We start from the raw sequence: 15447 nt of genomic DNA, 5'->3' as shown, positions 1-15447 counted from the left end.
GGTGAGGTGCAGTATTGTCACGGCAGTTGCGAAATGTGGATGCCACCGTGCCACTTCTGAGTCGTGGATCGTAGAAATGTGTTGTGGACTGGGCCAGAAAGCTTGGTCACATGATATGCCGCCAATAGTGAGCGGCGGCGCCTCTCAACCCACCGCCACATCCACAACGCCTTGATGGCCATCGTGAATGTCCACGATTGGCGAGTCGTGGCATCCATATTTCGCCATTGTGGCTACAACACTGTTTCTCAGGCCTAGAGTCGTAGCTTACTTCTGGTTGTCGAGTCGTTTCTCACAACCTATGCTCTCATTTACACTTGTCGCGACTTTACAGCTTCCAGTCCGCTCGACCTCATCAGAAACCTAATATTACAGGAAACTAGCCCTGACACTTGACACACATTACCGTCTGCGATGATGCACACGTTATCTTGATAACCAGGGTATTGTTCATCAACAAGAGATATGCAATCGAATGAGATTTTCCTTAGAGCGGTTCTGCACATATTATAGCTTCGACTTGGGTGTCACCAAGGTGTTAATGCCAGCAACCCAGTGACGCTGTTCATGCGGGAACAGCTGTGTCTTTGGCTCTGTCGAGATAATTGAGTACAAACGTCGGTCATACACTTTCACTCATTTTCACTCACGCCAGGATACTTTTTCATCTAGCGTGCCCAGACAAATGATGATGAATTTCTTCTCAGCCTCGGGTTCGGCAGAATTCATGAATACGTTAGATCCGCAATTTGTACAGAATCGCCGGTCGACAGGGATTTCGCTTTCAGTGTCATTGTCTCTATACGCCTTCAATTTGTCCCCTCCTTCGACTACATGAACTTGCTGTTCGGACATGTCAGCTGGAGAACGAATGATGCCTAGAACCGTTCAGACGTACAGTTTTCAGGAAGAATCCGTTAGACATGAATGCTGAACCAGTCGCTTTCCGGCAGTTGACGCAATGACAAACGCGGAACGTGAGGGGATCCCCTCGTACTTCGTATTTAACAGCTTGGCACAAGCATGAACCGCGTCGGACAGTGGTCGTATCCCTAGTCCTTCCCTCTGTCATAGTTAGATATCAAGAATCGGAGTTAAAGTTGGAGGGTCGGTTATCATTGAAGGCACCGGTGACGAATACTTATAAGTATACAAGCCAACGGGCCGGTTTATTGCCGGCGCGGCGACACAATGTGTCTTCCATTGTTCGCTCCATTTGTGGTAATCATACGCGTTAGGTCGCACGCTTCGTTGACTCAGGAGCGGCTTCCTATAGGATAAGAAAACTCACACTTGGCCGTCGACGTCAAAACGAGTATGTCGATGAAAACCACCTTTCGGTTGGGGCTCCCTTCTCTTTAATCAATATGCCTAAGCATAATAAAGACATCACAGTAACCCTCGCTTTTGTGTTTTGTATCTATTGCCTTGTACAATCCATCATGATCAACTTCGATTCAGCCATGTCTCCAAGTCATTATCGGAGGCACATCCATCATGCTCCGATATTCTCTTCCTCTCTTTTTCGTTTTCACCACCCTAGAAGCGGTGGTATGCTTGCAGTCATTGAGCGTTATACTCAGTCATTCATCTATTCCTCAGTTAGATTCCATCCCCAAATACTACCAAAACCGGTTTTGCTTACGCTTGAGAGTAATCTGAGGGACCTTGGTTGACAGAGGACTGGAATATCATTTCGCAACTTCTGGCAGGAAAACGAAAGCCGATCATTTTTAAACCACGACGTAAATGATCCCCGTTGAATGCTGTTGAATTAAACCAAGTAAATTATGAGCACCGCCTTAAATTCTCGTCACTAATCGAAGAGTCCAGGGTACGTTCGTTGCACGTATCTCATGTATTAGCTGCCGCTTATTGGCTTGTTGCGGAAGGGCGGTGCAAAGTGAGCATGATAGCATTTCTATTTCCACCCCAGTACCTTCGTGGATTATAGTAATTCGATCGGTCTATCACACTTCACAGCATCTTTTGCTTGCTTGTCCCGTAGAATGACACCGCTTTGACACCCAGGTCCCAGGTCTTGACAGGAGGTTGTTCTGCCGCACGACGCTCACCTCAGGACCTGAAGAAATCTTTTTCGCACTACAACAGCATCTTCAACGCCTTTACCGAAGCCAATTACTTTCCTGTGTATCCTCTGATGATTTGATGAGGTGAGACTTCCATTTTTCGTACGTTTTCGGTTTGGTCTGTGACGCGCTTGGACACGGGCAGGTTGGAATTTGGAGCTACAAAAACCTATCATGACTAGACCTCCTCTACATGATTTTCGATAATGAACCCTACAGCGGAGCAGTTGATGATCGCAAAAAGGTTGAGGGACCTGTCGGCATCTTGGATACGCACTATTCGACAATCACTCCAACTGTTTTCCGTCGTTCCGGGCTTTCATCCCAACTATCCCTTACCCTTAGACTTCCCGTTCTCGAACACACCAATACAAGAGAAGATCCACTGGTTTGAAGAAGGAAGCTCAGACTCTGCTCGTTACAAATTCAACGTTTACCTCGAATATCATCTTGACAAGACCCTTAACAGCTTCCCAGCCATTTGGATTCTTCGGTCTTCTAGTGCGATGATTGAAACTTTTGGCATAATGGGAAAGCTGATTTTTGGTTTACAACAGACATTTCTATCCTCGGCAGGGTGGAAGTCGATTACCGTATCCTTCATGACACAGAGTCACCCATAAGACTCACAGCCGATTTTGTGCTGGAAATGATGGAGCAATCCCTTCATTTTGAACAACCCATACGTCTTTCCAGCAGGACCATAACAAACAGTAGTGACCGCGGAGGAGCGAGGACTACTAGTGAAATATTTGAACTGCGAGCTTTCAGTGGTGTCTTAATAATGGAGGTGGCGAGGAGATTGGTGAAGGTCAGGGATTGTGCTACTTGTGGCGAATTACTTCCACCAACTGAACCCCATGCCTGCATGGCACACTTGTCTGGTGCCACTAGTAGTACATGACTCGTACACTCTATTTCAAAGTCATATATTGTCCAGAAATTCTTTGTTCATAGTGTAATATAGTAGATGACTTATACAGGTCATAACTTCGCCCACACCCCCTATCCGCAGGACATGCACGATGCCATCCACTGAATCCATAAGGCGGATGCTTTATGGATTCCAGAAAAAGTGCCCGTATGATTTCTAGTGTGACACAACCACACGTTGATTTAATAATTACATCTCTTCACTCTTCAGTAAGCTTAAGATTCGATTAGTTTCTCTTACAGAAGAGAAATTGGATACTGGTATGACGGCTGGGTTACCAACCGTGTTTCAGTTCTGAATTTATCAACAGATGATCAGGCGTGTTATTGATTCCACGAGTATAACGGCGCGCTTACTGCCAAAATTTCGACATCATACTACATAGATGCTGTTACTAATGCCTGAAGTCAAGGCTTCCGTCATGTAAATACCTAAAATGTGTTCTCGGCTTCCAACCGTAATGCTGGGCATCATGAAACGATTGAAACATCACGCACTTTGACATTTTGTGCAAGGCTCATTCTGGATTCGGGAGAGAGATCGGTATTTACACTGAATAGCCTCCGTAAACCACCCGCCAACCGGTACTACTGACATTCAAGCACGCCATGTTCACGCTTACAAATTCTCCTCTATCTCGGGTAACTCCTATTTGGCACTTCGTGCTTCGTGCAGCGGTCCAACCAGGTGATTGTTCTGTGATTGTTCTACCCCCGATACTGAAGTTGATTGTGTTCGAGAAAAAAATCTTTTCGAACAACTGCAAGATATGTTAAGTTTGAAAACCAACTTCCGTATTTTGACTGTTCACAGAACTGAGGCGATTGAAATTTGTTTCCATCATTGAAATATTCCCACCGATATAACTTCCGATCCCGATGGCAACGACCGAGTTCTGCCACAGCACTCTGCATATTTTTATCTCTTGACCGTGTGGTGATAGTGCCGTATATCGTAAAGTGCGAACATATCATATTTGGTATCGCTGGATGGCGGAACGTGGATCAATATCGATTAGCTGGGATTTCCACATACAGAGTCCTCTTCTACCATAGGGAAGTATCTAGCTTCCTTCAGTAACTTTGGCTTCCGTCAGCTGAATCACTTTAATTTCCTGGATCAAAATTTGATTAGACGAGAAGGAGAAATAATGAGAAGAGATGAGCGCTGACGTCCGCGTGATCAGCGACTAATGCCTGAGAGAAGGCAGAGACACTCCCCGACGCTTTGGTCTCAGAGGAAGTAGCAGACGTTCTCTCAGACGGCGTGCCCTACTACATGCTCGCCGTCATAGTTAACTCTATTCAGAGATTTGTACCAGTCTGAAAACTCTATCGTTGGTTGTCTGAATGCCCACGTTGACTGCTGTTCGAAGTCAACTTTCCCAATTCTACATCAGCCCTGCCTTCACAGTACTCTGCCGGCGGAAACTGCCATCTCTCGCTGTGGCAAATGATAAAATCGATGAAACTTGAAACAATGGTAGCTACGTAAGAATTCTTCGATTAGAAAATAAACGACGCAACGGAAGCCCGACGAGCCGGTTTAGTTGCTCATGAGTCTTCGTGAACCACGGGCCGGAACATTTCAGCCGCTGCGAAGTAAGAGGAGAGTTCTGTCGGAGGCAACTGTGGGGCTTCTCTTTTCTTTTTAGAACCATTCCATCTTCAAACTATCAGGGTGACTTCTTTTAGGAAGCATGCAAGGCGTTATACATGGGTCTTGGAATGGCTTGGAAACAGGAAACTGTTCGCCTCGGTATTTCAGCTGTCAATTTGTGAGTGAATTTACATAGGTGAGCTAATATAATTATTTTTGTTTACGTTATGCCAAACGTCGAACACGATGATGATCATAGCATGGTCAATTTCTCAAGGCTAGAGATAAAGTTGAAAAAAAAGATTCGAGAAATTACATACTAGTTGCATAGGTGGCAATACAGAGATTTTAGAATACACACTCAAGTTCTTATATGAGTTTCTCGAATTCAGGAGCGGTATTTCTTCGAACGTATTCGGAAAGTACAACTAGTTTGGCGAAAGCTGCCTCACTGATCACCCGGCAATCACGGCGATCAATCGAATATTCGCGACTCGGATGAAATGTATGAGAACTGGATAAATCTTGACTGCCTGACCGGAGCGCTAAACCCTTAGATCTGGGTGTTTTCGTGATGATTTACAGACGATATGCTTTACTAGAGCACAGATAATTTTCACTTACAGGAGATGGAGCGTGAACGCCACTATGATGCACTCAGGGATGCAGAAGACCGTGAGAAACAATACATTTTCACCGTGCGATGTCGACGTAAACTTGATTGTCCACCGTCGCCATTATCATGGTGTCTGCTCTAGTTGTCTCCTTCTTTGGAGGCTTGCAGGCTTCTGTTTCCGTTCTTCTGACTCTCTGTTGTGGGTTTATAGGAGCTCGCATGGGTATGGTTCGTAGCACAACAGCGCGTGACATATCTGCCCTCTGTCGAAACCTATTCCTTCCTGCCCTGCTGATAACTGAAGTCGGGAGTCAGCTCACCCTCGAGAGGTTACGTGAATACACGCCAATCTTCATTTGGTCTATCGTATATGCTATGACAATGATAGCAATAGGCGAGATGGCTGTCAAGCTCTTCCAAGTACCCAGGTGGACAGTAGTTGCCGTCACATTCAACAACACTGTTTCTCTACCCATACTCTTGACGAGGAGCTTATTGGAGACCGGGATATTAACGGGGATTGCAGACGGCAATGTGGAGGCTGCCATGAGACGAGCCACAAGCTATTTCCTGATGAACAGCTTTGTCTCGAAGGTCCTAACCTTTTCCATCGGTCCTCTTCTGCTGCATTCAGATTCTACTCCTTCGGATCACGTAGAAAGAGGGGTAGAAGGAGGTGATATTGATGATGATGAAGCTGGATCATGTCAAGACGAACGGGCGTTGTTATTGCCTCGAACGCAATCAACGTCGGAACCTTCTGCGAATATCGGCGATAAAATTGCTTCAACTCTTGGATTCATACCCCTGTCGTTTATTGGCTCCTTGTTCAACCCTACCACGTGGGGAGGCGTCCTAGCGGCTATATTTGGCCTGATACCCTTTTTGCATCAAGCAGCTTTTGCACCGAGCAACCAAGGGGGATTTCTGAATGCCTGGTTCACATCCACACTTCGTAATGTTGGAGGTCTTTTTAACGGCATGGAAATGTAAGTGGTAACATTCTCCATTTCCGCCTATTCTACGTATTGAATTTGGGGTCATAGGTTCGTCGTAGGATCAAAGTTATCTGACTCACTTGATGTTCCGCCCCATATACCCCCACCCAGACCTCCAAGGAATGCAGTGGTCGTGATAATGATAACGCGTTTTTTAGTCTCAGCGCTGATGAGCATAGGGATCATATACCTATTAGCAGTTAAAACCAACTTCCTTGGCCATGATCCCGTATTGTGGTGGTCCATGATGCTGATGCCAATTGGCCCTCCCGCACTAGTTTTGGTTGTATTGCAGGAGGTTACAGGTGTTGAGCAGAGAGGGAAGATGATGATGGCGAGGGTGCTGGCTTATAATTACCTCGCAACGCCTCTGATGGCTTTTGCTATCGTCCTAGCGCTCCGAACTACCGAGGCTGCGCTGGAATTGCAGAGTCAATCGTTCAGTGGGATATGAGACACATAGAAATAGCAATGGATCTCTCAGTTTGACATCACAGGCCCCAGTCAGGCCCCGTGTTGGGAGGAGGTGACGGCACTGATGGGCCCCGATTAGGATCGTTTGGTGCAGTCGCTTGGTTCACTTTCGTGATTGCCGCATGCATCAGTCTCCGTTCAATATATGGGTATGACTGTTCTTAGTTTTGTCAGTTCGTCCGCCGTTCGTCCGCTTTTCTCTGCCTGTTCTGGCAAACTCCTGCCATGCCCCAAATGTGGAACTCAGGGCTGGATACGTCCGTTGCTCGTATTTATCAACACCACAGGTTAGTCACACGAAACTCACCCATCCTCACCCTCGTGTTTCCATCCAATGTCGAAGCTGCAGTCAGAACCTTTACTCTCTGAATCCAGTGCAGACGCCCAACGCTATGGGAGTTCATCCTGGAGTCCTCCAGCCAATCGGAAGAAGACCATTGGCTTTTTCTCTGTAGTTTTCATCATCTTCAACCGCATAATCGGGACTGGGCGCGTCGTTTGAGCTCGCGGTGGCACTCATGCTGATTTCCCAATAGCATCTTTGCCACTCCTGCTGCGATTCTTTCTTTGAGTGGAAGTGTTGGGCTATCACTGTCGGTATCAGTATCAGCAACGTTGAGACAACTCTGACTCACAGTCAACTTTATCCGGACAGGCTGCTATGGATCCTGGGAAGTCTTTACGCTGCAGCTGGGATGCAAGTGTATATTGTGTGGGGGACTGTGCGCATGTTTCTCGTCCACACTACCCTCCATATCGACTTCCTCACAGGCAATTCCCAAAAACGGCGCAGAGAAGAACTATCTAGAATACCTCTTCCCCAGACCAGCCCTCCTTGTCACATGCCTTTATGCTGGGAGTATGTCCTTGATCGGTATGTTACTTTGAAAACATGTGAGATAATACTCCACTCATATCCCACAAACAGGCTGGGCGGCCGGTAACTCGTTAGTTTTTGGCGAATATATCCTCAAAGCCTTTCTCAGCGAAGAGCCTTCGCCTCTTGTCCTCAAGTTTACAGCTTTCCTCGGTATAACTTTGTCCGTCCTTATTCATGGATCAGCAGTAGAATTCGGGCTTCGGGTTCAAAACGTCCTTGGCGTTTTTAAATTAATCGTTCTAGCCATCGTGGCTGCGACTGGTTTCGTAGCCCTTCAATACGGAATTCCAAGTTCTTCTGATCTTGTCGAGGACAGGTGGAGAGGGCACGAAAATTTCAGGGATGTCTGGCAGGGCTCCATTTTCAGTGCCTCATCTATGTGCCTGGCATTGTATAGCGTGAGTTATTATCGCCTACGATTTATTTCTAACCTCACAATTTAGCTCAGGTACTTTGGTCCTTCGTTGGGTTCTCTAACGCTAACTATGCACTATCGGAAGTGCGTGACCCGGCAAGGACGATCAGACTAGCAGGCCCTCTGGCGGTCGCCGTTGTAGCCGCGCTTTATCTATTTACAAACATCGCCTACTTTGCAAGTGCTTCCAAGCAGGAAATCATGGATTCGGGACGTCTCGTTGTGGCACTATTGATGAAAAATATCTGGGGAGAGAAGGTAGAAAGATGGGTCGATTTCGGGGTAGCTTGTTCTTCCCTAGGAAGCGTACTTGCAATGGTAGGTGTCATACTTCTATCTTCTCTGATAGTGCGCGAATGCTATATCTCGTAGGTGTTTGCACAGGGACGTATTAACCAAGAACTGGGGAAAGAGGGAGTTTTGCCTTGGAGTAAATTCTGGGCTTCTAATCGGCCTTTCGATGCCCCACTTGCGGGCCATGGTCTACGTACGTCTTTCCAGAATGCCAGCCCGCTGATACTCATTAAGGTCAAATTAGACTGGTTCATTTGCGTTCTAATAATCTTCTTCGCTCCAGCTGGCGATGCGTATAACCTTGTGATCAACCTGGTATGTATGCTTACCATCGTTCAACGGCCCCGTCTCAAAATGAATCAATAGGCATCATGGCCGCTTACAGTGGTTAATGCCGTCATCTCATTCGGATTAATATATCTATACTTCGCACCTTCATCTCGGTCCTCGGAGCATCAGCATTACCGTTGGCACCATCAGTCAACAACCACTTTAATTTGCACCCTCTTTTTTGGAATCGCTAATGTATTCTTGTTCATTGCGCCTTTGGTGAAGCCTCCGCCGGGAGCGGAGCCGTACGAAAGGCTGCCGTATTGGACGCATGCCGCAGTTGGATGGGCATTATTCGGACTTGGTGGGATTTGGTGGGTGTTCGGGCGACGTCGAAATGTTGACCGAAACGAAGAGAGTGTGGTGATGATAACTCCTAGCAAGTTGTGATCTTTGCGGATCTAGTGGGAGGAAATCGCACGTTGTGTTACGTCTTCAGATCATGACATCATGACCTTCCTTTGTTACATATGCATTGTACACTGCAGAGCATTTGCCCGTTTGCTTAGGAGATTGTTATTTTACCTTATCATTGAGAACAGACGTCTCTCCTTCACCGAATACCACGAGACTACAAGTTTGGGAGTTTGAAAGGACATGTTCTTTCAATGCAATTTGTCCGTGATTTTTGTGTCCTCAAAACTAGAAGCTAAGGATGTCATCGGCGATCACCAATAAAGCTCAAGGCGAATATGAAAAATCGCTTCAGATGGTCCGAACCAGCAACGAATCGCTGCCTGAAAATGTTTGAAAACCAACCTATCAAGTCTCAAACTCTTATCACACCAGACTCCTCCCTTACACAAACCTCGGAGATGGCGTCATACTGGTAAACTTTTTTAAAAGCAATACACGCGGATCGTATGTCGTGTACCAATATTTCTATTTCAGGCACCTTCTTCAATGAACAGTCGATCACGTTCCTTATCTATAGATAATCCTGGATTCCTTATGACTGGCAGGAGAAATCAGTTATGAGTCATTCCGACAGAATCGGTCGCGTTCACAGGATCACAGTATGAAATCTATTACGCCCAATGCACCTAACTCCAAGACAAATTCACCAGACCTAGACACCTCTGGACACAGCCACGCAACTCGTACTATGACGGTACCTGAATCAACTCAAAGAGTTATTTGAGAGAAACAGACTCGGTCTTTCACCCCCGAACAATTACCGAACAATCACACCGTGCTCACTGCTCATTCAACGGCAGGTTTTTTCCACGGGAAGACGTTAGGAGAGGCCCAGTTGCCGCATCGGTTGACTGCCTCATCCGAAGTACTTCAATTAATTCATTTCGTCACGTGAATTTAATGGGAAACGCCCACATCAAGGACTTCGTGTTGATAAAACAGCGATTTCGGCAAGCCCTGAAGAACTGCTCGTTCAATTCACAGGGCAGACAAAGCGAAGACTCTGTCTGCCCATAGTTCACGAGGGTTTCAAGAGTGTTCAAACGCAAGTGACGTTGCTGGGATTTATAAGCCCTCGAGTTTAAATAAATTGAGACGGCATATGGCCTACCAAGTTCAATTATGTAGACCGAGTGTCATCGGATCGCAGGAGAAGGTAGACAATGGTTTCGTCACATCCGCCTTTAGTACTCCGCGACTGTCGTTGACAGTGCTGGATTTCCGCTTAAACAGGCGCTTTAAACATTCCAGGAACTTTGTTAACTCTATGGGATCGGCTCATATGGCAATTACCGGGCAATAGGATTGCTGTTTGTGAGTCAGCTCTGTTAGCGTGTACGCTCTTCACCACAAGCCGCTTGTAGTTTTCTCAACAAAGTAGAAGGACAAAGAATAACGCCATTCGAAATAATGCTGGGCACAGGGAGAAATGGACCTCAGATCATACGAACACCATACAAATGCTGACGGTTCTCCGAAATACGTTCGTTATACCATGACGCTATTTCCATGGCGGTCAGTCTTCGACCGAGAAAGTTATAGGCATTGTAAAGGCGGCCGAGGTAAAATCGGCCTCCGTGGATTTGAATCATCTTTCCCTCAAACTGAGGGTGAACGTTTGCTGTTCTATATCTTCCCGCGATATTGATTCTCTGCATTCTATCTTTGATGGAACATCCAGAAAAGACCATTGTTCGGGAAGAGAATTACACGACGAGCTTTGTTCATAATTCAGATTGAAAACAAGATACCTCATACGAGCTCCGTTAATACCGAGATAAATTGCTCCGGAAACATGGTGCTGTTACGAGTTGTATCTTTGTTTCGGGATTTCAACACATGGAGAAAGACTCTGGCGAACTCCTCTGTCCTTCCCTACATTTCTCTTCTCAGGTTCAACTTGCAGACCGAAGGTGTTGAGCTGCGCAGGGCGATTGTTCATTCTAAAACCTGGTTGTGCTGTACCCATTCATGCATATAAAGTACTAGTTCTCGCTCAGGACAGATACCAAAGTTCTAGCTTCGACAACAAACCCATCTCGCCCTTCTCTCATCGACATACATTTAACCGCCACTTTTTCATCATGTCTACTCAAGAAAATGGTACTATATACGGTCCACAATTATCATGGATTGGTTTATTTAGCTGCCATTTAGGTTATAGGAACAAGCTTAACACAGTTTGCGACCGCCAAAAATGGGCATTCCAGAAGGGAGAATGCGTCCCATCTGGGTCCAAAAATCAAACTGTGTGGACAGGCCAGGTCTACGGTAAGGTCCCGTTTAAATTATCGGTAAGCTAAGACTCATTTCATTAGTCAATAAAACACCATTCGAAGGCAAAGGCTCATCCAAAGGAGCAGCTTGGGAAGCAGCCGCGAAGAATGCCCTAGATCATATTAAAGCGAACAACTCAGGAGTCGTGGATGATTAGGCAGCCTAGGCTTTCGCTTACCCGTTATCAGTCGCTATCTAGAATCCAGTCTAGCGTTATGTTTGCCTGTAGACACGTACCATCAAACACTTGTCAAGTACTAGTAATTCCAGCTTCAAGTCGTTTCTACCGAGATATGAATGTCCCGACATTGTTCGGCTAATGTGAAAGACCTCAACGCCGAGAAACCTCACTAAGAATTAGCCCACAATTCGAGACAGTATTTCTGAATTATAACGAGTTAATATATGTTAGAGTATAGCTCGCGCTCTATAGGTTTAACTATTCGCCATGTCCGAATCCCGATGCCACTCGTCCGTCTCCCGTCCTCTCATCTTTGCCTTGCCTTGTCTTCTCGCATCCGTCCGTCGTTCCAATATAACTTTACACAATAGCGCTATTGGTTGCCTATTATTGGAATTGAGGTCACACAGACGGATCAAAGTCTTGACTAAGAACAAAGTGGCCCAATGACGCAAGCGCAATTTTTGGGTAAGTCGGAGTGTCGAGTGTGGCTGATTGGTGATTAGTTGACTGATGTTAAAACATTACTTTACACGACAGCCCCAACTGATACATGGGAGTGTTAATTATTATATTGTCATGCCGGAACGCTACGTGACATTCCTCCAAACGAGCTTCTGATAGACGTCAACTTATTGGCCATGATAAGGACATTCCCCTCCAATCAAAGAGTAAAGAACCCTGATAACAGTTCAGCGAGATTGATACAGGGAGATTTCCTGGACAAGGGGCTATTGGGGAGGTAGCCTATCTGGTTTTTTGAGTGGTTAATTTGGGAGCTGTCGCCATCGGCGTGTCGTCGGAATATGAATATAATTGATCGCATCAACGCCCCGGATTATCGACGTGCTTTGCCGATCAAGGCATCAGAACTGAGTCTGAATGTACTGGGCCACGAGTGGCAGCTAGTATATGGCCAGTGGACGGACTGGTGGAACTCATTTATCGATCTGATGCCGCCGAAATCAAACACATACTAGCTTCTAGGTACCGACGAACTCCAAATTTGGTCTCTAGGCTCTATCTTTCGTATCTTTCGGAATCCCACCAATGTTTAGTACTCCATTGGAAGATATCGTGGCACTAATCGCCACGATATATTCTATTCGACGAACGAAAGCTTACAAACAAGCTAATTTCTACACATGTAAGTTGTGCCCGATAAAATAATGGCAAGAAAAAGAGGCCAATATAGATAAAGACGCGGCGAGTCATTAGACATTCGACTCTCTGAGTCAGAATATTTGGCACGCGGCGGAATTGGGGGTGTCCATGGGAAGGGGAGTGGGGTGAAGATAGGATAATAATATGATACAAAAAGACTGAACGGCATTTTGATATAATATACAGCATAAACAATCGGAAGGGAGGTCGGGTCGTAGTTCACCTGCATAGATCGCTAGTAGGTATCGAGATCGGCGGATAAGAAAGCCGAGATATCCATGATCGAAGATGGATCGGAATGGGGATGGAAATTCGTGTAGTCCGTGGTGCTGGATAGGTAAGTTTCCCCTGAAAGATGCAATTCCGAGCCGCAGTGTTGGTAAGTAGGGAAAGAGAAATCTCCCGGAATCCTCTTTTCAATCGGGGTGTAGAAATTGGCAAAGTGTTCTGAAAATGACGGGGAAGGTGATGGACTGCTTAAATAGTCTGGCGTATTGGGTGTAATGGGGGTTGCGCAGCTGTTCCAGTCGTCGAGGATGGTTGGTGTCTCAATGTTAAGCTGAAGGTGGTACAGGTCTGGTCCCACCGAGTCAACGGGGGATGAAGGAACGACGTCAGTGAGAGGATCACAAGTGTAGGCTGGGGAGGGTGAACCAGTCTTTTCGAAAGAGAACTTGTTGAAGTCCTAAAAATAGCGATCAGCCGAGAAGTGCCGAGATTGGGGATACGGTGGACTTACGAAAGACGGCTCTTGCTTCAGCGATTGAAGGTCCAGGCTCGCCGCTTGGTTTACCTCTGGAGTAGGGTACCGAGTTGGACGAGTACTTGAAGCACGGCCATTCTTGATACTTGTAACGGTAGTGAAGAAGGACTGCTGAGATTTTGTATTCTCAGTGTCCGGGATCGGAGCGGATGATGATCGGCGGTAGGTCCTCGCGGTGATAGGCGCCTCAAAACGAGTGACGACCTCGGGAACATGATGTTTGTCGAACTCTGCCATGGCCGATTCAAGCTCTTGCCCTTTCATACCTGTAGCTAGCAATTCTGCTATCTTTGCGCAACGCTTCATATCTTTCGGTTCTACTTCCCGTACTCTCCGCTTCTCTGCCGTCCCCCCCTTCTTGGACTGAGTTGGTCTGAATGCATACTGAGGGAATTTGCGCTTATGTTCCTCAAGAGCGGCCTTTGCCTTTGCATGCCAAACCTGTCGCTCTTGCTCAGGAAGGTTTTGCCAAGTGAGTCCAATAATCTTAGAGAGCGTAGAGTGGTTCGTTTCGACCTCGGTGGAGACGTGCTGACTTTTAATGAATGACGAGCGGAAAAGAATGAAAGCATTGGGGGGACGGGGGATATGATTTTCAGGTTTCTTCTTTGAATGAGCGGGGCGACGGGATGCGGGGGATCCTTCTTCGGTGGGTGGGAACAAGATAACCTCGGTCGGAGGAGCATCGACAAGGGGAGGAGGGCCATCATTGAACGTGGTGGGTGTAATTGTAGTCGTGAAAGAGACGCCGGATGCATCCATAGGCTCGACAGGCATGGTCCATACTAGGCGCTGGCCTGTGAAACGTTCACGAAATGAGCTGATCGATCTTTGCTGATGTTTCTCCAACCTTATCTCACCGTCGGACTCTGTTCTTCTCGATCCCCTCGTTCTTTCCGCAGGCATAATTGGTATTTTCCTAAGGCGTAAGTGTAAGAGGGGATAGGTATCACGGGCGGGACGGGAGGGTAGGAGGTGTGGGCGCCTGAAAAAGGGGGAGGGAAAACAAGCAAGGGACTCGTGGTAGAAAAAGGAGGACGGGCTATAAACACGAGGCGAGCCTGGGCGACTGAATTGGATAGCATAACCTTCTGCGACCTCAATGCGACCGAATATCATCTCACAACAACGAAACCCTGATCGGGGAGGAGATCTCCCAGACTTGTCCCAATATGGAAACTTCTAGTTGGCGACCTTCCACCTGACCAACCCCCCGCCCACGCTTCCTCAGCATCTCTCCAGCGTAGACGACCATAAACTTCAACGATAACACGCCTCCAGAACGACGCCTCAAAGCTAGAAGCTTGATCTAATGCGGAGTGCCCCGCGCTAGACCTCAATGTCACCTTACTTGGTCCTGTGACCAATAAGGTGCGCATTGTCCTGCCTAATCGTATCAAATTGTCTCTAAACCCGTCGCTGCACGTACAGGAGCGTTGAGATAATCTGGTTCCCTTAATGCAGTATGCTCAGCCTGAGTTACCTTACTCCTTCGGTCTCCTAACCCAGCGCCCAGCGAAACTGCTCAAAGGGTCTGTCATCTCATTCCAGATTAAATTCGCTCGCGAATACACGTTCGCCAGCGTCCCCGTTCTACGGAACGTTCTCAATCCCACGGTTCTCCATCAGGAAGGCCAAAATGGCCGCTATCATCCATCATATCGGCGTAACGGAGCTGATCCGGTACTTGTGCTCTGGCCTTTCCCATCGCCTCACTTGTATCTCTCCGAGTACAAGAACATCCCTTCTTGGAATGTTTCGTAGCAACGTGCTATGATATCAGACATTTATACCACTTGACTCGTCTGGCTGGCGACGTCCTTTGTTGAGACAGGATCACATATTCCTGCTAGACCCTGGAAACTCGATGCCATACATATAGGAAGCGCAGAAGAAGCCTAACATTCGACGGCTGTCTACTCGGCAACCCCGGGCATTTTCTCATACGTTGGAGCGGGCTTACGCCTTTTGTTCTTATGACAAGTGCAACCCTCAGACTTCATGTCTGCTCAGAT

General features: G+C 46.9%; 6 protein-coding genes across 6 annotated transcripts; 4 read left to right on the top strand and 2 right to left on the bottom strand.

Annotated features, from left to right (window-relative positions):
* Positions 1-297: 297 nt before the first annotated feature.
* AGABI2DRAFT_217685 (hypothetical protein) lies at positions 298-1104 on the bottom strand. The gene is made up of 3 exons (XM_006458798.1): positions 899-1104; positions 651-843; positions 298-593 (listed from the first exon to the last, which is right to left on the bottom strand). The coding sequence occupies exons 1-3, from the start codon at positions 1070-1072 to the stop codon at positions 508-510; spliced, it is 453 nt and encodes a 150-aa protein (XP_006458861.1). The 5' UTR covers positions 1073-1104; the 3' UTR covers positions 298-507.
* Positions 1105-2296: 1192 nt separating this feature from the next.
* AGABI2DRAFT_115834 (hypothetical protein) lies at positions 2297-2994 on the top strand (the record flags this gene model as incomplete). Its single annotated transcript, XM_006458797.1, has 2 exons — positions 2297-2591; positions 2648-2994. The coding sequence occupies 2 exons, from the start codon at positions 2297-2299 to the stop codon at positions 2992-2994; spliced, it is 642 nt and encodes a 213-aa protein (XP_006458860.1).
* A 2356-nt stretch (positions 2995-5350) lies between these two features.
* On the top strand, positions 5351-6876 carry AGABI2DRAFT_217680 (hypothetical protein). Its single transcript, XM_006458796.1, has 2 exons — positions 5351-6228; positions 6286-6876. Exons 1-2 carry the CDS (start codon positions 5366-5368, stop codon positions 6689-6691), a joined length of 1269 nt encoding a protein of 422 aa, XP_006458859.1. The 5' UTR covers positions 5351-5365; the 3' UTR covers positions 6692-6876.
* Positions 6877-7025: 149 nt separating this feature from the next.
* Positions 7026-9254, top strand: AGABI2DRAFT_191000 (hypothetical protein). The gene is made up of 9 exons (XM_006458795.1): positions 7026-7200; positions 7248-7304; positions 7367-7433; positions 7483-7585; positions 7640-7989; positions 8040-8324; positions 8379-8493; positions 8545-8615; positions 8667-9254. Exons 1-9 carry the CDS (start codon positions 7046-7048, stop codon positions 9018-9020), a joined length of 1557 nt encoding a protein of 518 aa, XP_006458858.1. The 5' UTR covers positions 7026-7045; the 3' UTR covers positions 9021-9254.
* A 1877-nt stretch (positions 9255-11131) lies between these two features.
* On the top strand, positions 11132-11481 carry AGABI2DRAFT_115832 (dsRNA-binding protein; the record flags this gene model as incomplete). The annotated part of the gene is made up of 3 exons (XM_006458794.1): positions 11132-11150; positions 11205-11318; positions 11366-11481. The coding sequence occupies 3 exons, from the start codon at positions 11132-11134 to the stop codon at positions 11479-11481; spliced, it is 249 nt and encodes an 82-aa protein (XP_006458857.1).
* A 1080-nt stretch (positions 11482-12561) lies between these two features.
* AGABI2DRAFT_190999 (hypothetical protein) lies at positions 12562-14430 on the bottom strand. Its single transcript, XM_006458793.1, has 3 exons — positions 14293-14430; positions 13409-14229; positions 12562-13354 (listed from the first exon to the last, which is right to left on the bottom strand). Exons 1-3 carry the CDS (start codon positions 14336-14338, stop codon positions 12905-12907), a joined length of 1317 nt encoding a protein of 438 aa, XP_006458856.1. The 5' UTR covers positions 14339-14430; the 3' UTR covers positions 12562-12904.
* Positions 14431-15447: the final 1017 nt, after the last annotated feature.

The sequence above is a fragment of the Agaricus bisporus genome (assembly GCF_000300575.1).
Source record: "Agaricus bisporus var. bisporus H97 unplaced genomic scaffold AGABI2scaffold_3, whole genome shotgun sequence".
Lineage (NCBI taxonomy): Eukaryota > Fungi > Basidiomycota > Agaricomycetes > Agaricales > Agaricaceae > Agaricus > Agaricus bisporus.
The sequence above is the reverse complement of the archived record's forward strand: the minus strand, read 5'-3'. Positions and strand labels throughout refer to the sequence as shown.